General features: G+C 41.2%; 2 protein-coding genes across 15 annotated transcripts in view; both read right to left on the bottom strand.

Moving 5' to 3' along the window:
- Positions 1 to 9,558: 9,558 nt before the first annotated feature.
- On the bottom strand, positions 9,559 to 16,689 carry LOC129854890 (uncharacterized). Of its 14 annotated transcripts, none has more exons than XR_008759392.1 (7): positions 16,614 to 16,689; positions 15,921 to 16,522; positions 15,529 to 15,570; positions 14,101 to 15,479; positions 13,793 to 13,834; positions 13,114 to 13,701; positions 9,559 to 13,071 (listed from the first exon to the last, which is right to left on the bottom strand). XR_008759392.1 is itself a non-coding variant. In XM_055922022.1 (6 exons), the coding sequence occupies exons 3-6, from the start codon at positions 14,350 to 14,352 to the stop codon at positions 12,868 to 12,870; spliced, it is 1,002 nt and encodes a 333-aa protein (XP_055777997.1). In that variant the 5' UTR covers positions 14,353 to 15,479; positions 15,529 to 16,522; positions 16,614 to 16,687; the 3' UTR covers positions 9,559 to 12,867. The 14 variants fall into 14 exon arrangements, 1 of the variants encoding a protein (XP_055777997.1); XR_008759395.1 differs by having other exon boundaries at positions 13,198 to 13,701; XR_008759394.1 differs by having other exon boundaries at positions 9,559 to 13,197; positions 13,282 to 13,701.
- A 4,694-nt stretch (positions 16,690 to 21,383) lies between these two features.
- ano3 (anoctamin 3) overlaps positions 21,384 to 23,544 on the bottom strand; it is a 126,035-nt gene continuing 123,874 nt past the window's right edge. The window contains exon 26 of the mRNA XM_055922023.1: positions 21,384 to 23,224. Within this exon, the coding sequence (XP_055777998.1) occupies positions 23,042 to 23,224 (183 nt within the window). The 3' untranslated portion in view covers positions 21,384 to 23,041. The remainder of the gene's footprint in view (positions 23,225 to 23,544) is intronic.

The raw sequence follows: 23,544 nt of genomic DNA, 5'->3' as shown, positions 1-23,544 counted from the left end.
CTGTTTGAATAATAAACTTTTCTACTTCGACACTGTCTGCACCTGGGTCTTACCTTAAACGTGATAGGGGTAAGATGTCGTCGTAAATAAGAATTTGTTCTTAACTGACTTGCCTTAGTTAAATAGAAAAATAATGTATTGGTCAGAGTTAATGTACTGTATACATCACATGGAAGGAGGAAACAGAACAGTTCTAGAGGACTTGTTAACAGCTTATTTTAAATGTTTGCATTTTTTGCTCACAATACAATAGTGGAGATTTGTGGCTGGCAGGCTGGTATTTCATGTGGCCAGTTCTAAAGTCTACCAGTGTTTCATAGGCCTGTAACTTATGAGGTGTTAGATACACCAGTTTATTACTGTTGCGAACACAAGCTGAATGTATAAAAAATGGAAAAATAAATTGGAATATTATTCTCCATGTCCACTGACAGAGAATTTACACATGTATGCAGATTTATATACAAAGTATTTCCCTACAATGACCCCCCCCCCCCCCCCCCCCCCTCCCATATTGACAAGAGACACAAGGAAAGTTCTACTTCGCTTGAGTTACAAGGTAAACTTCCCATGAAATAAGCCAGATATCTACAGCTGTCTCACTCACTTTACCCCCCCCCCCCTCTCTCTGTGTCTGTCTCTCAAACAGAAGGGGGAACTAACAGTCACTGACCACAACCAAAACAGGTAGGATTTTAGGAGGGGTTCTGAAAGACACTCATTAGCGTGTCCACTGGAAGTTAACTAGCAACAACTGATACCTAAAGACACCCACTAAATCTTCAAAAGAAAAACCCACACACAACTTAGACAGGAGGCAACAAAAAGAAGAAGAGTGGAACAAAACTAAAAACAGGGAAGATCAGATAAAGGATTGTTTGTCTAGAAATCAAATAGGTCCAGCTGTCTTAAGATGTGGCAGCTCCCTATCTTTTGGGGAAGAGGTCTCTGAGGGGTGAGCTGGGGGCCGTGAGTCATGATGTAACGGAAGCCGGAGAGGAAATCGTTCAGTTCTGCCTTAAGGACATGACTCATCCCAATAAACGTCAATCTGCACAGAAAACACAAAGCGCTTACAAGATATCTTTGTTTCGCCTGTCTGTCAAAGTTGTCAGACTATTGTAACGTGTCCACTAAGAATCGGGAAGCAAGTACCGGGAGTGTATTTAATAAATAACTGAACGTAGAACAATACAAACACGAGTAGCGTAACAAAACACAGGAACAGAACTAATAATGCCTGAGGAAATAACCAAAGGGAGTGACAGATAAGGGAGGTAATCAGGAAGGTGATGGAATCCAGAGTCTCATGAGGCGCGGGTGCGCGTAATTATGAGAACTGGCAGCAACGAGTGCCAGAGGGGTGAGCGGGAGTGTACGTGAGAACTTTTCTCGTTGAGCACATAAAGATAGAGACATTTAAATCCCATGAAGATAGAGACATTTAAATCCCATAAAGATGTAACACATATAACATTATTACACCACTACATATCTACAATACAACATGTTTAATACCACCAAACTATCTAGGTCAAATGTTTAACATCACCAAACTATCTAGGTCAAATGTTTAACATCACCAAACTATCTAGGTCAAATGTTTAACATCACCAAACTATCTAGGTCAAATGTTTAACATCACCAAACTATCTAGGTCAAATGTTTAATACCACCAAACTATCTAGGTCAAACAGGGGAGAGGCATTGTGCAGTGAGATGTTTCTTTATCTGTTTTTTTAAACCAGGTTTGCTGTTCATTTGACAAATATGAGATGGAATGGAGGGAGTTCCATGCAATAATTGCTCTATATAATACTTTCTTGATTTGTGCTGGACCTGGGGGCTGTGAAAAGACCCCTGGTGGCATGTCTGGTGGGGTAAGTGTGTGTGTCAGCACTGTGTGTAAGTTGACTATGCAAACAATTTGGGATTTTCAACACATGAATGTTTCTTAGAAAAATAAGTGATGCAGTCAGTCTCTCCTCAACTCTTAGCCAATAGAGACTGGCATGCATAGTATTCATATTAGCTCTCTGATTACAATGAAGAGCAAGATGTGCCGCTCTGTTCTGGGCCAGCTGCAGCTTAACTAGGTCTTTCCTTGCAGCGCTCAACCACACGACTGGACAATAATAAAGATAAGACTAAACTAGAACCTGCAGGACTTGCTTTGTGTGGTGTCAAAAAAGCAGAGCATCTCTTTATTACGGACAGACCTCTCCTTATCTTTGTTAAATCTACAGTACCAGTCAAAAGTTTGGACACACCTACTCATTCAAAGGGTTTTTCTTTATTTTTTTTACTATTTTCTACATTGTAGAATAATAGTGAAGACACCAAAAATATGAAATAACACATATGGAATCATGTAGTAACCAAAAACGTGTGAAACAAATCAAAATATATTTATATTTTAGATTCTTCAAAGTAGCCACCTTTGCCTTGATGACAACTTTGCACGCTCTTGGCATTCTCTCGGCATTCTCCCAATCAGCTTCCCCATAGTTGGCAACATCAAATGGTTTTGTGATGATAAATCAAATCAAATTGTATTTGTCACATACACATGGTTAGCAGATGTTAATGCGAGTGTAGCGAAATGTTTGTGCTTCTAGTTCTGACCGTGCAGTAATATCTAACAAGTAATATCTGGTCTAACCTAACAATTTCACAACAACTACTTTATACACACAAGTGTAAAGGAATGAATAAGAATATGTACATAAAAATGTATGGATGAGCGATGGCCGAACGGCATAGGCAAGATGTAGTAGATGGTATAGAATACAGTATATACATATGAGATGAGTAATGTAGGGTATGTAAACATTATATAAAGTTGCATTGTTTAAAGTGGCTAGTGATACATTTATTACATACATTTTTTCATTATGCCAGTCAGGAGCTGCTAGAGCCGCCCGCCAGTCAGGAGCTGCCAGAGCCGCCCGCCAGTCAGGAGCTGCCAGAGCCGCCCACCAGTCAGGAGCTGCCAGAGCAACCCGCCAGTCCGGAGCCGCCCCTCAGTCCGGAGCCGCCTCTCAGTCCGGAGCCGCCCCTCAGTCCGGAGCCGCCCCTCAGTCCGGAGCCGCCCCTCAGTCCGGAGCCGCCCCTCAGTCCGGAGCCGCCCCTCAGTCCGGAGCCGCCCCTCAGTCCGGAGCTGCACCTCTGTCCAGTGGCGCCCTCTAGGATGGTCTTCAGTCCGGGACTCGCTGTAAGGGTCCTCGCTCCAGAGGCACCACCAAAGCGGGCAATGACTATGGTAGAGTGGGGTCTACGTCCCGGACCCGAGCCGCTGCCATGAATGAGGCCCACCCGGGCTCCCCTTTAGATTAGGTTTTTGCGGCCGGAGTCCGCACCTTTGGGGGGCGTACTGTCACGCCCTGGCCTTAGTTATCTTTGTTATCTTTATTATTTTGGTTAGGTCAGGGTGTGACGAGGGTGGTTTGTGTGTTTTTGTCTCGTCTAGGGTGTTTGTACTGTCTAGGGGTTTTTGTAGATTTATGGGGTTGTGTTCATTCTAGGTGTTTATGTAAGTCTATGGTTGCCTAGATTGGTTCTCAATTAGAGGCAGGTGTTTATCGTTGTCTCTGATTGGGAACCATATTTAGGCAGCCATGTTCTTTGGGTATTTTGTGGGTGATTGTTTCCTGTGTCAGTGTTTGTGCCACACAGGACTGTTTCGGTTTGTTCATGTTTATTGTTTTTGTATTTGTGTTCATGTTCATGTTCAGTTTTCCCTATTAAAACATGGACACCTACCACGCTGCGTATTGGTCCGATCCTTGCTACACCTCTTCAGAGGAAGAAGAGGACGACAGCCGTGACAACTGTGTAGATAGCCAGCCAGATCGCCACCTTAACTGCTGAAAATGCTCTACCTCCTGACGAGCATGAGGGGGCAGTTTAAGTACAATTCTTACGAGCTTGTTTTTCCTGATCTGTAGCTTAAACTTGAGATGTTTTGGGCTGCTGGCGAACTATCACACCTACCAGAGTCTATGGTGCCAATGCCAAGTCATTTTAAGGCCCAAAAACAATCACATACAGAAAATGACTACCCAGACCAGGTCAACACAGCCCTGCAACTGAGGTTACCTTGTAGGGTTGGTGACGTACATACACAGTTCTAGGATCCTGCATACGTTGCAGTGTGTTTACATTTTGTAACGTTATTGAGATGGAAGCAGATATGAAGGAGCGAAGGGAGACGCAGAGAGGAAGACTCTGGAATTGAACCCCTGCCACTAGGACCCGTCTCGAGGCAGCACTATGCTACCACTAGATCAAACTAAAACAAATCATGGAACAGATGAAGTCACTATTCTAGAACCTGCCCAGAGGAACACATGAAGGAAAATCAAGGTATTCAACTGAAGAGGCCATTTTTCCAGACTCAGATTAAGCCTAGTCTAAATCTACAATACCTTTAATTTAAATTCTCTTTTGAGAATTTGTGGAATTACATTTTTTGGGTACAAATGTAAACACACTGCAACATATCCAGGATCCTAGAATTATGTATGTACATCACCAGCCCTACAAGGCAACCTCAGTTGTAGGACCGGGTTGAGATGTTCCTGGTAGTGTTTTTCTGTATGTGATTGTTTTTGGGTAAACATAAATAAATACTGAGATTGATAGATACAAAACAACAGTGTTGGGGAAGCTACTCTGAAAATGTAGTTTACCAAGCTACCAATTACTTCCTACTGGAAGAAGTTAAGCTAAACTCAAGCTACCATTAATAAAAATACAGTTTACTGAACTAAAGTTACTTTGAAAAAGTAGTTCACTACATCCAATCTACTTAGCGAAAGATTATCATATCTCAATCTGAAAGGTTACAGACTACAAATTGTAAAACAGATTCCTCTGGAGTCAGATTAACAGAAAGTATAACTTATTATATTAAAAAACAGTAGTGTGTAGTTCCAGTAGTTAGCTACACCGCTACATGGTGAAACAGTAGTGTGTAGTTGCAGTAGTTAGCTACACCGCTACATGGTAAAACAGTAGTGTGTAGTTCCAGTAGTTAGCTACACCGCTACATGGTAAAACAGTAGTGTGTAGTTCCAGTAGTTAGCTACATGGTAAAACAGTAGTGTGTAGTTCCAGTAGTTAGCTACACCGCTACATGGTAAAACAGTAGTGTGTAGTTCCAGTAGTTAGCTACACCGCTACATGGTAAAACAGTAGTGTGTAGTTCCAGTAGTTAGCTACACCGCTACATGGTAAAACAGTAGTGTGTAGTTGCAGTAGTTAGCTACACCGCTACATGGTAAAACAGTAGTGTGTAGTTCCAGTAGTTAGCTACACCGCTACATGGTAAAACAGTAGTGTGTAGTTCCAGTAGTTAGATACACCGCTACATGGTAAAACAGTAGTGTGTAGTTCCAGTAGTTAGCTACACCACTACATGGTAAAACAGTTATTAATGACTGAAAACATTACCAGGATTTGAATTTAGTTCAACTACCACCAAGCTACTGCAAAATGTAGTTAAATAACTAGTTAAACTACATATAGTTCACTGCTCCCAAACACTGCAAAACAAAAATAAATAACACATGAATGTAAAAATATGCTAGTCTTGATAAGAATTGTATCAGTTGGCTTTAAACTGGGCGGTCCAAGCATGATGACGTTTCCTTTCTGAATGAGATCTGTTCAGGTAAACCTGCAACACAGGTAGTCTTGGGATACACCTATATATAGGTATCATTGTAAGGTACAGTCAGCATCTCTGTTTGCCCATATTGTCAGCAGTTTAGTACGTACCTGTTGCCAACTTGAGTTGTTTTCGATTTAATATTTGTTTTTGTTCAACAGCTGGGAAATGGTTACCAATAAAGTAAGTATCTGTTGTAGACTAGAGGCATATAGTTGATCTTTCTGTGCTGTGAGGTGGTTTCCATCCTGGTACAGTTTGAGGTAGACTAGCCCGCTGACTAACCGTGCTTAGTCTCTGCTTCATGACAGATACTACTGAGGAATGTTGTACAGATATGTAACGTGGCTATTCAGTTGACATCCTAGCTACGGTACTCTGATCTGATGGTTCTTATATACATCTGAATATTTCAATGATTCAAATGTTTTTTTTTAAGGTTTGACAGAAGCATGCTTATATTGTTAAGCAGACCAGCTGACCAAACAGGGGCTAAAGGTTTTGTGATTAACTTTTTGAAAAATAAATGAACAGGTGTTTAGATTTGGACTTGTTTGATGTTCCTGTGAAGAGAATTGGGTGTTTCAGTCATCATTGTCAATCCCAGAAACAAACTCATAGCTGGGACTGACATAGATCCATGTTTTACAGAGTTTGTAGAGACAGTACAGGTCTATTGTTCTGACAACATGTGTTGAGGCTAGATAAGGCTGTTTTATAACAGCATTGTGTATGGTTGGTTCAATTCAGCCAATGTTACGTCTCCATTGCATGACATGCAGATGTATGTTACTGTGTATTATACTATATACAGCAGTGGAGGCGTCGGCAGTGGAGGCGTCGGCAGTGGAGGCGTCGGCAGTGGAGGCGTCGGCAGTGGAGGCGTCGGCAGTGGAGGCGTCGGCAGTGGAGGCGTCGGCAGCGGAGGCGTCGGCAGCGGAGGCGTCGGCCGCGGAGGCGTCGGCCGCGGAGGCGTCGGCCGCGGAGGCGTCGGCCGCGGAGGCGTCGGCCGCGGAGGCGTCAGCACCGGAGGCATCAGCGCCAGCTGCGGAGGCGCCAGCCACGGAGGGGTCAGCAACTGGAGTAGAGGCGTCAATATGTTATGTGTTATGCCTTAAAGGGCCAATCTCTGATTGCTATAAAAAATAAACAAAGAGAGCGACACACACTATATATAAAGGCTCCCAGTAATTTATTGGGTAAACCACCGTTTCAGCATCACTGTCTTCTTTAGGGTGATGTCATGAATGCTTGAACCAGGTTATGTAGACAAACAGTGCAATTAGTGCAACCAATGACAATAGTGAGGGGTGTGTCATAGTAATTAGGGTTGTAATTAGGGTGATGAGGATGATTAGGGTGATGAGGATGACAAAGTGAAACTGTTAAAAGACAATACAGCATGTTGAATTTCTGAGGCTATTGTTTTCAACATCATATTGCTACATATTGTACATAGTATTAACATCAACATATAATATTATTTTATTTAATATACAGTATTTCATTGTTTCCATTTCACTTAATCTTTGTAACACGTAATCTTTTGGTTTAAACATAATGCATAACAAGCATCATCAACGGAGGGAACATCTTGGGAGGACGCTGATAAACTGTGGAAATAATATGTTAATTTAGAAATGTATAAAACGAGCATGAGATCAAAGGCAATTTTCAGACCACTAGGGGGCAGTGTTTTTAGATGAGATGTGTTGTCTAGTATGATACACCGTAAGCACAAAACATTAGGAACACCTTCCTAATATTGAGTTGCACCCCCTTATTCTGCCCTCTGAACAGCCTCAATTCCTCAAGGCATGGACTCGACAAGGTGTCGAAAGCGTTCCACAGGGATGCTGGCCCTTGTTGACTCCAATGCTTCACACAGTTGTGTCAAGTTGGCTGAATGTCCTTTGGCTGGTGGACCATTCTTGATACACACGGGAAACTGTTGAGTGTGAAAAACCCAGCAGCGTTGCACTTCTTGAAACACTCAAACCGGTGTGCCTGGCACCTACAACCATACCCTGTTCAAAGACACTTAAATATTTTGCCTTGCCCATTCACCCTCTGAATGGCACACATACACAATCAATGTCTCAAGGCTTATAAACCTTTCTTTAACTTGTCTCCTCCCCCTTCATCTACAATGATTGAAGTGGATTTAACAGGTGACATCAATAAGGGATCATAGCTTTCACCTGAATTCACCTGTTCAGTCTGTTATGGAATGTTCCTCATGTTTTGTCCAGTCATTGTATCTCATTGGTCTGCAGAGCAGCACAGCCACCTTGGGAGAGACATTAGTCAACAGGATGAGATCAGAGATAGCAGGATCATTGGCTGCCATCTGATAACAGGGAAAGTGGTCTAAACCTCTGGGTTATGACACACTGCGATTCCAGTACTCCCTAACCCCGTTTAAACCTGGTTCTAACATGCGTCCTGTGTCCAGATCATGTCCACATTCTGATTGTGCCCACCTTTTCAGACAGGTGTAGATGATGAAAAGACGTATTGTGATCCGATTTCGATCAGATCTTATAAATGTAAACGGACAAGATGAGGAGGAAGGACAGAGCGTTTTAGTGGCAGGTATAAACAGGGTTTTTGTGTCATCACATTCCCTGTCTAGTTATGGTCCAACATATACTGATGGACAGATGGATTCAACTAGAACTGCCATTTAATATGACCCAATGCATGTGGTACTTTACAATCACACAAATGCCATTTAGAAAACCATTGATTATATGTACAGCTTCAGTGAGAAACACAATGTGATTAATTAACTCATTATTGAATGACCTGTTTGGCAGACATGGTATATGGTGTACCATGTATTTACTGCAGTGGATCTAACTTGTGGTTAGTATATCCAGCCCGGTCTCATAGACTAGAAGTAACCTAGTAAACGTACAGATGGTTATTTAATGCAACAATTAATATAGGATGGCTAGTCGTGGTGGATGGGTAGGCAGATAATACCAGCATCTGGCAAACCAAAAGTTGCGAGTTTGAACCTCATCACAGACAACATTTGAACAATTTGCTACTTTGCAACTACTTAGCATGCTAGCTAACCCAAACCCTGTTAGCTAACCCTTCCCCTAACCTTAAACCTTTTAGCTAACCCTTCTCCTAACCTTAACCCTGTTAGCTAACCCTTCCCCTAACCTTAAACCTTTTAGCTAACCCTTCTCCTAACCTTAACCCTGTTAGCTAACCCTTCCCCTAACCTTAAACCTTTTAGCTAACCCTTTCCCTTTCCCTAACCCTAACCTTATTAAAACAAATTAGTAACTCCCGTCTCCTACTCACCACCAGTCTAGTTCACTCTATTAAAACAAAGATGATGTATGACTACGTGATAAGAGCAGTAACTCCCGTCTCCTACTCACCACCAGTCTAGTTCACTCTATTAAAACAAAGATGATGTATGACTACGTGATAAGAGCAGTAACTCCCGTCTCCTACTCACCACCAGTCTAGTTCACTCTATTAAAACAAAGATGATGTATGACTACGTGATAAGAGCAGTAACTCCCGTCTCCTACTCACCACCAGTCTAGTTCACTCTATTAAAACAAAGATGATGTATGACTACGTGATAAGAGCAGTAACTCCCTTCTCCTACTCACCACCAGTCTAGTTCACTCTATTAAAACAAAGATGATGTATGACTACGTGATAAGAGCAGTAACTCCCGTCTCCTACTCACCACCAGTCTAGTTCACTCTATTAAAACAAAAAGTCATGAAGAATAACACAGAGCCGATATTTGTCATTTGTTTCGTTGACTTTGTATTCCAAGCACTCCGAGCACCTAGAGTGCAAAATGAGGTGTGTGAATATGAAGTAACATATAATAACATTCCGAGAAGCAGTTGATTTAAAAGAGCCATGATTTATTACAGAAAAAAGGGTGATATCCAAATCTGATTATGTTACATCATATGATCATTATCTTTTTGATATATTCTGGTATGCTTTTCCATAGGGGGGAAGTCATACGAGTGTTCGGTATTGACATACCTCATGTTAGAAAAACGGATGACATCGTATAGATAGTAAATCTATGGTCTACTGTGCTTCCTCATCAAACACCTTTAGGGGCCGTTTCAGGGACACAGATTAAGACTAATCCTAATCCATTTTTTAATGGAGATTCTCCATTGATCTTGTTACTTAATCCAGGACTAGTCTTAATCTGCGTCTGGGAAACCGCCCCCTGAAGGTGCAAAAATATTTGTTTGTGTGCCACGACAACTAAAATCATTCTAATTTCCATGTGACCCACCAGATTATTTAATCTTTTGTATTTATATATTTTTTATTCATCATTTTTAACCAGGTGAGTTCTAAAATAATATCAACAAAACAATATTACCACCCAGATTCCAATTTCCAGTCTTAGGACTCCGCATCGTGGAAATTCATCTTTAATTCAGCTTCATAGCGACAACTCCAAAACAACAGCTACAGACACGAATCATTGACTTATAGACTTAAAACAGGTAAGCTCTATTTAATGCAGACTCAACACTAAAAAACAACAAATAATAAATATCTCCTTTGGACACTGTTCAAGATGGATGCTGTAGTCATGGTTACGACATGCATAGATTTCAAATGACCATCCACATCGAAGGGAAGGTGTTTTCAGTCCAATCACATCAAAGGGACAATGTTTGACCATTCCTCAGCCAATCAGTCCCAAAACAAAACAATCCTCAAAAGAATGATCAAATGTGTAAATGTATGATGAGACTGTGTCTTGTATTTACAGCGCCTTCAGAAAGTATTCATACCCCTTGACTTATTCCACATGTTGTTGTGTTAGAGACTAAATTCAAAATGGATTACATATGTTTTTCTCACCCATCTACACACAATACATCATAATGACAAAGTGAAAACATGTTTTTTAGACATTTTTACAAATGAAAATGAAATACAGAAATATGTCATTTACATAAGTATTCACACCCCTGAGTTAATACATGTTAGAATCACCTTTGGCAGTGATTACAGCTGTGAGTCTTTCTGGGTAAGTCTCTAAGAGATTAATATTTGCACATTATTCTTTTAAAAATTATTCAAAGTTGGTTGTTAATCATTGCTATACAGCCATTTTCAAGTTTTGCCATAGATATTAAGGCAGATTTAAGTCAAAATTATAACTGGGCCACTCAGGAACATTCAATGTTGTCTTGGTAACCAACTCCAGTGTTTATTTGGCCTTGTGTTTTAGGTTATTGTCCTGCTGAAAAGTGCATTTGTCTCCACCGTCTGTTGAAAAGCAGACTGATCCAGGTTTTCCTCTGGGATTTTGCCTCTGCTTAGCTCTATTCTGCTTCTTTTTATCCTAAAACACTCTCTAGACCTTAACGACCACAAGCATACCCATAACATGATGCAGCCACCACTCTGCATGAAAATATGAAGAGTGCTACTCAGTGATGTGTTGTGTTGGATTTGCCCCAAACATAACGCTTTGTCAATTAAGGTGCCACCAACCTCCTGTGAACAGGATGTTTTGTAATATATTTATTCTGTATAGGCTTCCTTCTTTTCACTCTGTCATTTAGGTTAGTATTGTGGGGTAACTACAAGTTTGTTTTCTCTTATCCACATCCTTTAAACTCTGTAACTGTTTTTAAGTCACCATTGGCCTCATGGTGAAATCGCTGAGCAGTTTTCTTTCCTCTCCGGCAACTGAAGGACTCGTGGATATTTGTAGTGACTGGGTGTATTGATACACCATCCAAAGTGCAATTAATAACTTCACCATGCTCAAAGGGATATTCAATGTCTGCTTTTATAGTTTAACCAACTACCAATAGGTGCCCTTCTTTGCGAGGAATTGGAAAACCTCCCTGGTCTTTGTGGTTGAATCTGTGTTTGAAATGCACTGCTGGACTGAGGGACATTAGAGATAATTGTATGTGTGGGGTACAGAGATGAGGAAGTCATTAAAAAATCATCTGAAACACTATTATTGCACGCTGATGAATCAATTAAACTTATGTGACTTGTTAAGCAAATGTTTACCCATGAACTTATTTAGGCATGCCATAACAAAGGGGTTGAATACTTATTGACTCAAGACATTTCAGCATTTCAGCAATTCATTTGTAAAAAATTCTAAAAACAATTTCACTTTGACATTATGGGGTATTGAGTGTAGGCCAGAGACTTAAAATCTAAACTTGATCCATGTTTAATTCAGGCTGTAACACAACGAAATGTGGGAAAAGTCAATGGCTGTGAATACTTTCTGAAGGCTCTGTATATGAGGAAACAAATTAATATTTAGCAAATAATGTTTTTAACTGATATGTTGGACAGTTTATTCTGAGAATAGCAACAGTATAAAAAAAAAGAGATAAAACATTCTTGACTATACATGGATGTACTGACTGTATTTGGTTATTTTTTTGATGATTATAACGATATCAACTCTGATTCTCTATATGTGTATCTTTGATACAATAAATTAACCAGCTTTTTAAAAACTTTAATTTAAGGTGCTTAAGCAACTGACCTATAAGTGTTGGTGCATCATAGTCATGCAAATACAGGAGTGCAAAAATATATATTTTTTAAAAGCAGATGAATGTCTATTGATAGCAACTAAGAAAATATGATACAAAGTTAAATCACATGCCAAACATTCGGAGGACAGCTGAGGAAAAGTGGATTTTTTCTATTTAACGTTCATAGATATATGATTTGTAGATTTCTGGGGAAAAAGCCCATCAGAACAGGGGAGAATGAACAGGAATACTGTTCTTGTAATTATATTTCTATGGTTACATCGCCTTGATTGCAGGTACAGAGAGGTGAACGTCATGCTGGTCGATTGCATTTAGAATCGCTACAAAACATATTATACACAATCATAGATAATAATAATAGATTTGAAAAGAATATACATTGCAAAGTAAACTGGAAAAAAATAACATTTATAGAACGTAAACAGTATATACAATACATAGAAAATGATAACAGTTGAACAATAAAGTAATTTACAAAGTAAGAGTAAGAGTTATTAAAAGTAAGAATTATTAAAAGTAAGAGTTTAATAATTTACAATAAAATTAAAAGTTAAATAATTTACAAAAAAAGTACTACTTTAATAATAAAAGTACAAGTTAAACAATTTACAATAAAAGTGACTAAGTTCTCTAAGTTCAACTGTTGTTTATAATGAAATAGGGCTGGGTCACCTCTAAACAGAGTTTGTTCATAATGAAATAGGGCTGGGTCACCTCTAAACAGAGGTTGTTGATAATGAAATAGGGCTGGGTCACCTCTAAACAGAGTTTGTTCATAATGAAATAGGGCTGGGTCACCTCTAAACAGAGGTTGTTGATAATGAAATAGGGCTGGGTCACCTCTAAACAGAGTTTGTTCATAATCAAATAGGGCTGGGTCACCTCTAAACAGAGTTTGTTGATAATGAAATAGGGCTGGGTCACCTCTAAACAGAGTTTGTTGATAATGAAATAGGGCTGGGTCACCTCTAAACAGAGTTTGTTCATAATGAAATAGGGCTGGGTCACCTCTAAACAGAGTTTGTTGATAATCAAATAGGGCTGGGTCACCTCTAAACAGAGGTTGTTGATAATGAAATAGGGCTGGGTCACCTCTAAACAGAGTTTGTTCATAATGAAATAGGGCTGGGTCACCTCTAAACAGAGGTTGTTGATAATGAAATAGGGCTGGGTCACCTCTAAACAGAGGTTGTTGATAATGAAATAGGGCTGGGTCATCTCTAAACAGAGTTTGTTCATAATGAAATAGGGCTGGGTCACCTCTAAACAGAGTTTGTTCATAATGAAATAGGGCTGGGTCACCTCTAAACAGAGGTTGTTGATAATGAAATAGGGCTGGGTCACCTCTAAACAGAGTTTGTTGATAATGAAATAGGGCTGGGTCACCTCTAAACAGAGTTTGTTGATAATGAAATAGGGCTGGGTCACCTCTAAACAGAGGTTGTTGATAATGAAATAGGGCTGGGTCACCTCTAAACAGAGTTATATTGTTGTTTATAATGAAATAGGGCTGGGTCACCTCTAAACAGAGGTTGTTTATAATGAAATAGGGCTGGGTCACCTCTAAACAGAGTTTGTTCATAATGAAATAGGGCTGGGTCACCTCTAAACAGAGTTATATTGTTGTTTATAATGAAATAGGGCTAGGCCACCTCTAAACAGAGTTTGTTGATAATGAAATAGGGCTGGGTCACCTCTAAACAGAGTTTGTTGATAATGAAATAGGGCTAGGCCACCTCTAAACAGAGTTTGTTGATAATGAAATAGGGCTGGGTCATCTCTAAACAGAGGCTGTTGATAATGAAATAGGGCTGGGTCACCTCTAAACAGAGTTATATTGTTGTTTATAATGAAATAGGGCTGGGTCACCTCTAAACAGAGGTTGTTGATAATGAAATAGGGCTGGGTCACCTCTAAACAGAGGTTGTTTATAATGAAATAGGGCTGGGTCACCTCTAAACAGAGGTTGTTTATAATGAAATAGGGCTGGGACACCTCTAAACAGAGGTTGTTTATAATGAAATAGGGCTGGGTCACCTCTAAACAGAGGTTGTTTATAATGAAATAGGACTGGGTCACCTCTAAACAGAGGTTGTTTATAATGAAATAGGACTGGGTCATCTCTAAACAGAGGTTGTTTATAATGAAATAGGGCTGGGTCACCTCTAAACAGAGTTATATTGTTGTTTATAATGAAATAGGGCTGGGTCACCTCTAAACAGAGTTATATTGTTGTTTATAATGACATAGGACTGGGTCACCTCTAAACAGAGGTTGTTTATAATGAAATAGGGCTGGGTCACCTCTAAACAGAGGTTGTTTATAATGAAATAGGACTGGGTCACCTCTAAACAGAGGTTGTTTATAATGAAATAGGGCTGGGTCATCTCTAAACAGAGGTTGTTTATAATGAAATAGGGCTGGGTCACCTCTAAACAGAGTTATATTGTTGTTTATAATGAAATAGGGCTGGGTCACCTCTAAACAGAGTTATATTGTTGTTTATAATGAAATAGGGCTGGGTCACCTCTAAACAGAGTTATATTGTTGTTTATAATGAAATAGGGCTGGGTCACCTCTAAACAGAGGTTGTTGATAATGAAATAGGGCTGGGTCACCTCTAAACAGAGTTTGTTCATAATCAAATAGGGCTGGGTCACCTCTAAACAGAGTTTGTTGATAATGAAATAGGGCTGGGTCACCTCTAAACAGAGTTTGTTGATAATCAAATAGGGCTGGGTCACCTCTAAACAGAGTTTGTTCATAATGAAATAGGGCTGGGTCACCTCTAAACAGAGTTTGTTGATAATGAAATAGGGCTGGGTCAGCTCTAAACAGAGGTTGTTGATAATGAAATAGGGCTGGGTCACCTCTAAACAGAGTTTGTTCATAATGAAATAGGGCTGGGTCAACTCTAAACAGAGGTTGTTGATAATGAAATAGGGCTGGGTCACCTCTAAACAGAGGTTGTTGATAATGAAATAGGGCTGGGTCATCTCTAAACAGAGTTTGTTCATAATCAAATAGGGCTGGGTCACCTCTAAACAGAGTTTGTTCATAATGAAATAGGGCTGGGTCACCTCTAAACAGAGGTTGTTGATAATGAAATAGGGCTGGGTCACCTCTAAACAGAGTTTGTTGATAATGAAATAGGGCTGGGTCACCTCTAAACAGAGTTTGTTGATAATGAAATAGGGCTGGGTCACCTCTAAACAGAGGTTGTTGATAATGAAATAGGGCTGGGTCACCTCTAAACAGAGTTATATTGTTGTTTATAATGAAATAGGGCTGGGTCACCTCTAAACAGAGTTTGTTCATAATGAAATAGGGCTGGGTCACCTCTAAACAGAGTTATATTGTTGTTTATAATGAAATAGGGCTAGGCCACCTCTAAACAGAGTTTGTTGATAATGAAATAGGGCTGGGTCAACTCTAAACAGAGTTTGTTGATAATGAAATAGGGCTAGGCCACCTCTAAACAGAGTTTGTTGATAATGAAATAGGGCTGGGTCATCTCTAAACAGAGGTTGTTGATAATGAAATAGGGCTGGGTCACCTCTAAACAGAGTTTGTTGATAATGAAATAGGGCTGGGTCATCTCTAAACAGAGGTTGTTTATAATGAAATAGGGCTGGGTCACCTCTAAACAGAGTTATATTGTTGTTTATAATGAAATAGGGCTGGGTCACCTCTAAACAGAGGTTGTTGATAATGAAATAGGGCTGGGTCACCTCTAAACAGAGGTTGTTGATAATGAAATAGGGCTGGGTCACCTCTAAACAGAGGTTGTTTATAATGAAATAGGGCTGGGTCACCTCTAAACAGAGGTTGTTTATAATGAAATAGGGCTGGGTCACCTCTAAACAGAGGTTGTTTATAATGAAATAGGGCTGGGTCACCTCTAAACAGAGGTTGTTTATAATGAAATAGGACTGGGTCACCTCTAAACAGAGGTTGTTTATAATGAAATAGGACTGGGTCATCTCTAAACAGAGGTTGTTTATAATGAAATAGGGCTGGGTCACCTCTAAACAGAGTTATATTGTTGTTTATAATGAAATAGGGCTGGGTCACCTCTAAACAGAGTTATATTGTTGTTTATAATGACATAGGACTGGGTCACCTCTAAACAGAGGTTGTTTATAATGAAATAGGGCTGGGTCACCTCTAAACAGAGGTTGTTTATAATGAAATAGGACTGGGTCACCTCTAAACAGAGGTTGTTTATAATGAAATAGGGCTGGGTCATCTCTAAACAGAGGTTGTTTATAATGAAATAGGGCTGGGTCACCTCTAAACAGAGTTTGTTGATAATGAAATAGGGCTGGGTCACCTCTAAACAGAGTTATATTGTTGTTTATAATGAAATAGGGCTGGGTCACCTCTAAACAGAGTTATATTGTTGTTTATAATGAAATAGGGCTGGGTCACCTCTAAACAGAGGTTGTTTATAATGAAATAGGGCTGGGTCACTCTAAACAGAGTTATATTGTTGTTTATAATGAAATAGGGCTGGGTCACCTCTAAACAGAGGTTGTTTATAATGAAATAGGGCTGGGTCACCTCTAAACAGAGGTTGTTTATAATGAAATAGGGCTGGGTCACCTCTAAACAGAGTTATATTGTTGTTTATAATGAAATAGGGCTGGGTCACTCTAAACAGAGTTATATTGTTGTTGATAATGAAATAGGGCTGGGTCACCTCTAAACAGAGTTATATTGTTGTTTATAATGAAATAGGGCTGGGTCACCTCTAAACAGAGGTTGTTTATAATGAAATAGGGCTGGGTCACCTCTAAACAGAGTTATATTGTTGTTTATAATGAAATAGGGCTGGGTCACCTCTAAACAGAGTTATATTGTTGTTTATAATGACATAGGACTGGGTCACCTCTAAACAGAGTTATATTGTTGTTTATAATGAAATAGGGCTGGGTCACCTCTAAACAGAGTTATATTGTTGTTTATAATGAAATAGGGCTGGGTCACCTCTAAACAGAGCTATATTGTTGTTTATAATGAAATAGGGCTGGGTCACCTCTAAACAGAGTTATATTGTTGTTTATAATGAAATAGGGCTGGGTCACCTCTAAACAGAGTTATATTGTTGTTTATAATGAAATAGGGCTGGGTCACCTCTAAACAGAGTTATATTGTTCTTTATAATGAAATAGGGCTGGGTCACCTCTAAACAGAGTTATATTGTTGTTTATAATGAAATAGGGCTAGGCCACCTCTAAACTACCAAACCAGAGTAATCAAAATCCCATTTCCTAAATCTATCATATTTTGTTCATCTCCAAAGTGCCGAATCCAAAAGGAAAGAGAACGTGTGATTGAATATCTTAACATGTTGGACAAGGGAATGTGATCTTGTGTTCCTGTATGACTCAGTTGGTAGATCACGGTTTTTGCAATGTCAGGAATTGTGGGTTCGTTTCCCTGCTAAATATTATTATATTATCTTAGCCTACTGGCACTTTCACAGATGGTATGTGTCTGTCATGCTCCTGAGATGCTTGTTCTGGAAATCCTCAGGGTTGAAACCATGCTGCTATATTCCAGATCTTTCAGAACATTTCAGAATATCAGAATCGACCACCAAGAAAGGCAGCATCACAAAAGTCAGTCTAGGGCAAGTCACATGGTGACGTCTTCATGATTTTCGCTAATGTTCAGTGGAACGTTCCCAGAACTTCATATTATTTGCTCGGGTACAACTAAACTAATTCCTCTAATTTATGTTGTTGTTTTTCAAACAAGAGATAATTTAATGATCTGACTGTATTTCATATTTGAGGTCAATTTAAGAATGAAAACCAAATGATATTTGGAGCGCTGTTAATGTATTTTGGCATGAAAGTATGACATATGCAGTATAGTGCCTGGATGTTCCTCTCTGATACCCACGACATCCAAGCCACTGGTATGTCTAATCTGACCCAGTTTCCCTATTCCCCATGGGTACTGTTCTAAAGTAGTGCACCCTATTCCCTATGGGCCCTGTTCTAAAGTAGTGCACACTATTCCCTATGGGCCCTGTTCTAAAGTAGTGCACCCTATTCCCTATGGGCCCTGTTCTAAAGTAGTGCACCCTATTCCCTATGGGCCCTGTTCTAAAGTAGTGCACCCTATTCCCTATGGGCCCTGTTCTAAAGTAGTGCACCCTATTCCCTATGGGCCCTGTTCTAAAGTAGTGCACCCTATTCCCTATGGGCCCTGTTCTAAAGTAGTGCACCCTATTCCCTATGGGCCCTGTTCTAAAGTAGTGCACCCTATTCCCTATGGGCCCTGTTCTAAAGTAGTGCACCCTATTCCCTATGGGCCCTGTTCTAAAGTAGTGCACCCTATTCCCTATGGGCCCTGTTCTAAAGTAGTGCACCCTATTCCCTATGGGCCCTGTTCTAAAGTAGTGCACCCTATTCCCCATGGGTACTGTTCTAAAGTAGTGCACCCTATTCCCTATGGGCCCTGTTCTAAAGTAGTGCACCCTATTCCCCATGGGTACTGTTCTAAAGTAGTGCACCCTATTCCCTATGGGCCCTGTTCTAAAGTAGTGCACACTATTCCCTATGGGCCCTGTTCTAAAGTAGTGCACACTATTCCCTATGGGCCCTGTTCTAAAGTAGTGCACCCTATTCCCTATGGGCCCTGTTCTAAAGTAGTGCACCCTATTCCCTATGGGCCCTGTTCTAAAGTAGTGCACCCTATTCCCTATGGGCCCTGTTCTAAAGTAGTGCACACTATTCCCTATGGGCCCTGTTCTAAAGTAGTGCACCCTATTCCCTATGGGCCCTGTTCTAAAGTAGTGCACCCTATTCCCTATGGGTCCTGTTCTAAAGTAGTGCACCCTATTCCCTATGGGTCCTGTTCTAAAGTAGTGCACCCTATTCCCTATGGGTCCTGTTCTAAAGTAGTGCACCCTATTCCCTATGGGTCCTGTTCTAAAGTAGTGCACCCTATTCCCTATGGGTCCTGTTCTAAAGTAGTGCACCCTATTCCCCATGGGTACTGTTCTAAAGTAGTGCACCCTATTCCCTATGGGTCCTGTTCTAAAGTAGTGCACCCTATTCCCTATGGGCCCTGTTCTAAAGTAGTGCACCCTATTCCCTATGAGTCCTGTTCTAAAGTAGTGCACCCTATTCCCCATGGGTTCTGTTCTAAAGTAGTGCACCCTATTCCCTATGGGCCCTGTTCTAAAGTAGTGCACCCCATTCCCTATGAGTCCTGTTCTAAAGTAGTGCACCCTATTCCCTATGGGCCCTGTTCTAAAGTAGTGCACCCTATTCCCTATGAGTCCTGTTCTAAAGTAGTGCACCCTATTCCCTATGGGTCCTGTTCTAAAGTAGTGCACCCTATTCCCTATGGGTCCTGTTCTAAAGTAGTGCACCCTATTCCCTATGAGTCCTGGTCAAAAGTAGTGCACCCTATTCCCTATGAGTCCCGTTCTAAAGTAGTGCACCCTATTCCCTATGAGGCCTGTTCTAAAGTAGTGCACCCTATTCCCTATGGGTCCTGTTCTAAAGTAGTGCACCCTATTCCCTATGGGTCCTGTTCTAAAGTAGTGCACCCTATTCCCTATGAGTCCTGGTCAAAAGTAGTGCACCCTATTCCCTATGAGTCCCGTTCTAAAGTAGTGCACCCTATTCCCTATGAGTCCTGTTCTAAAGTAGTGCACCCTATTCCCCATGGGTACTGTTCTAAAGTAGTGCACCCTATTCCCTATGAGTCCTGTTCTAAAGTAGTGCACCCTATTCCCTATGAGTCCTGTTCTAAAGTAGTGCACCCTATTTCCTATGGGTCCTGGTCAAAAGTAGTGCACCCTATTCCCTATGAGTCCTGTTCTAAAGTAGTGCACCTGTCACGTTCCTGACCTGTTTTCTGTTGTTTTGTATGTGTGTGATGGTCAGGGCGTGAGTTTTGGGTGGGCAGTCTATGTTTTCCGTTTCTATGTTGGTTTTGGGTTGCCTGGTATGGCTCTTGATTAGAGGCAGGTGTTTTGCGTTTTCCTCTAATTGAGAGTCATATTAAGGTAGGTTGTTCTCACTGTTTGTTGGTGGGTGATTGTCTCCTGTGTCCTTGTCGGTGTACCACACGAGACTGTAGCGTTTGTTCGGTATTTGTGTAGTCTGTTTTCCCTGTCCGTGCGTTCTTCGTGTTTTATGTAAGTACTCTCGTTCAGGTCTGTCTTCTTCGGTTTGTTGTTTTGTAAAATATTCAAGTGTTCTTCGTGTGTTTAGTTTTGTCTTGTAAATAAAGTTTCATGATGTATTCACAACCCGCTGCACGTTGGTCAAATCCATGCTACTCCTCTTCTGATGAGGAGAAGGAGGAAGCGCGTTACAGCACCCTATTCCCTATGAGTCCTGTTCTAAAGTAGTGCACCCTATTCCCTATGGGTCCTGGTCTAAAGTAGTGCACTACCAAGGGATTAGGGTGCCATTTGGGATGCATATACAGCCACATTCTGAGTGCTTCCAGTAGCCAGTGAGAAAACAGATTATCTGCTTCCAGTAGCCAGTAGCCAGTGAGAAAACAGATTCTCTGCTTCCAGTAGCCAATGAGAAAACAGATTCTCTGCTTCCAGTAGCCAATGAGAAAACAGATTCTCTGCTTCCATTAGCCAGTGAGAAAACAGATCCTCTGCTTCCAGTAGCCAGTGAGAAAACAGATTCTCTGCTTCCAGTAGCCAGTGAGAAAACAGATTCTCTGCTTCCAGTAGACAGTGAGAAAACAGATTCTCTGCTTCCAGTAGCCAATGAGAAAACAGATTCTCTGCTTCCAGTAGCCAATGAGAAAACAGATTCTCTGCTTCCAGTAGCCAGTGAGAAAACAGATTCTCTGCTTCCAGTAGCCAGTGAGAAAACAGATTCTCTGCTTCCAGTAGCCAGTGAGAAAACAGATTCTCTGCTTCCAGTAGCCAATGAGAAACTGATTCTGTAAATGGAAGAACAGATTTTCCAGTGCGCTCACTGCCCTCCAGTGCCTGTACAGTATAGTTCACTACAGGACTCACATGTTGCTGATGGGTTGGTTTTCTCTACTTGCAGAGCTATCAACAGAGGAAAATAAATGCCAGAATTTGGCAGTTATATTTTCATATTTTTCTTATCACAACATTCCTCCAAATGAAATCCTTGGGGGACAGACAGTTCAGTTTGTTGTTGTAAATCATACTGGAGAAAAATTACAAGAAACATTTTTCTTGCACGTACAGTAAAGCATTTGCAGCAACAACAGGCACGAGTGATGTTTGTGACACATTTTGTGGTTGGTTAAAACTGTAGTAATATCAACACACCATATTCACATACTAGCATCCACAACTCAGGACACAGTCAAGCTCAGCAATATTATAAATACATGTCTAACATTCAGCTCACACAGAATAGAAACGGACTTTGCAGTAACCCAGGCATCAAGACAGGGACGTTGTCTATCCAAGAAAATACAAAAACGAAATGAACCATGCATTTTACATGATTTAAATAGAGATAATTAAACCTCTATCAAACTTCTGAACGGTAACATCTTCCCAGATATGCTGCAAGTTCAACAAATTAACCAAAATGCTTTTAACGAATCAGCATGCTTCGAGGGCAATATTACTTAGTCATTATGCATAAACAACATTATTATTGTCCATTGTTTTTTTTTGTTGGTAGACACGTACATACGTCAATAGAATCACTTAAGCAACAAGAGGAACCACTATCAGTACCACAGTACAGTAGCACAGTCAGGCAGCCACATAGGACAGTGACTGGCCCTTACCAAGTCCATGGAAGACAAACACAGAACACACAGCCGTGTTGTGAACTGCACCGGACCGGACCGGAGTGTCTTATGTCATAGCAGGCTGCTATAGGCTAGCTGCCACATAGAGAAGAGCGACGTAGAAATAGAATGACATAGAAAGGGACAAAGGCCCTCAGACCACAGCAATTTGACGGGTGCACTCAATATGGCCGCAAGTCTTGTCCACCCATTACGGACCGTTGACTTGAATGGGGATGTCCGTTCTAGTCATTCTGTGTCTATGGAGAGTGCTATGAGAGTGAGACGAGAAGAGAGCAGACAGTCAGTAGTGAACTGATCTGCAGCCCTTGTTCTGCATAGTAAACATTACAATTGGATAGGTAGGTCTCTCCCCCCATTCGTAGTCAGGACAACGACACAGGACAGGCGTGACAGGGAACAGACAGGGACTAGGCCTCCTGCTGGATGGAGAGCTGAAAGGAGAGGTGGGGGACAGTAACAGAGATGGGAGCAGGGGACAAGTACGGGGCACAGTAACAGAGATGGGAGCAGGAGACAAGTACGGGGTACAGTAACAGAGATGGGAGCAGGGGACAGGTACAGGGCACAGTAACAGAGATGGGAGCAGGGGACAAGTACAGGGCACAGTAACAGAGATGGGAGCAGGGGACAGGTACGGGGTACAGTAACAAAGATGGGAGCAGGGGACAAGTACGGGGCACAGTAACAGAGATGGGAGCAGGGGACAAGTACGGGACACAGTAACAGAGATGGGAGCAGGGGACAAGTACGGGGTACAGGGAAGGATGGTGGGAGGGCCTCAGGTCTGGTGACAGAAGACGGCCTCTTTGGTGTGCAGAGGGGAACATGTGATCTGAGTGCATATGTTTGTGTGTGTGTGTGTGTTGGTGTGTGTATTAAGTGTACTGTGTGTGTGTGTGTGTGTGTGCGTGCGTGCGTGCGTGCGTGCGTGCGTGCGTGTATATGATTTAGGTGTGCAGACGAGGTACTGTATGTAGTACAGGGGGGACGTAACATAACATGACTAACACTAAGGCCACTCGTGGTGATATCTCCTGCCGTTCTTCTTCCTCTCCTTCTGCAGGTGCTCCAGCTCTGCTTCATACATCATCTCCTGCATCAGGTACTTCTCCCGCCGCATGCGGTCACACAGACTCTTGGGCATGTCTGGGATCAGGTACGCGATGAACGACTTAATGCCAAACACCAGGTGCTGAGGGTGGAAATGGAGAAAGAACAAGACTTTGTTGTCCATTGTCATTTTCAGATCACAGAAAATCAACACAGGCAAACATAAACTCCCTGATGGGTTTTAAGGGATAGGTTCCTTGCTTAAGGGAACATGGGCAGGACATAGCATCTGGGATATCTAGAATCCCCAGAGTACTGGTAAACCAGTTGCAAGCCAATCTCTCTAATCTCAGCAGTATGTGAAGGTACAGTGTCGGGGAAAAGTATTTGCCCACTTTCTGATTTTCAGGTCATTGAATCATACTGCCTGAAACACCTAATGAGTGATCAAGACAGACAGAG

This window comes from Salvelinus fontinalis, chromosome 5, assembly GCF_029448725.1.
Source record: "Salvelinus fontinalis isolate EN_2023a chromosome 5, ASM2944872v1, whole genome shotgun sequence".
Classification (NCBI taxonomy): domain Eukaryota; kingdom Metazoa; phylum Chordata; class Actinopteri; order Salmoniformes; family Salmonidae; genus Salvelinus; species Salvelinus fontinalis.
Note: the sequence above shows the minus strand (reverse complement) of the source record. Positions and strands in the feature narration are given on the sequence as shown.

What these genes read in the sequence shown, in the direction of transcription:
- LOC129854890 (XM_055922022.1), bottom strand. Translation starts at nt 14,352, where the DNA reads ATGACCCAGTCCTATTTCATTATAAACAACCTCTGTTTAGAGGTGACC. An exon ending in TCAACAACCTCTGTTTAGAG is followed by an intron (nt 13,835 to 14,100) that starts GTGACCCAGCCC and finishes CTCTGTTTAGAG; the next exon opens with GTGACCCAGCCCTATTTCAT. An exon ending in TGAACAAACTCTGTTTAGAG is followed by an intron (nt 13,072 to 13,197) that starts GTGACCCAGCCC and finishes CTCTGTTTAGAG; the next exon opens with GTGACCCAGCCCTATTTCAT.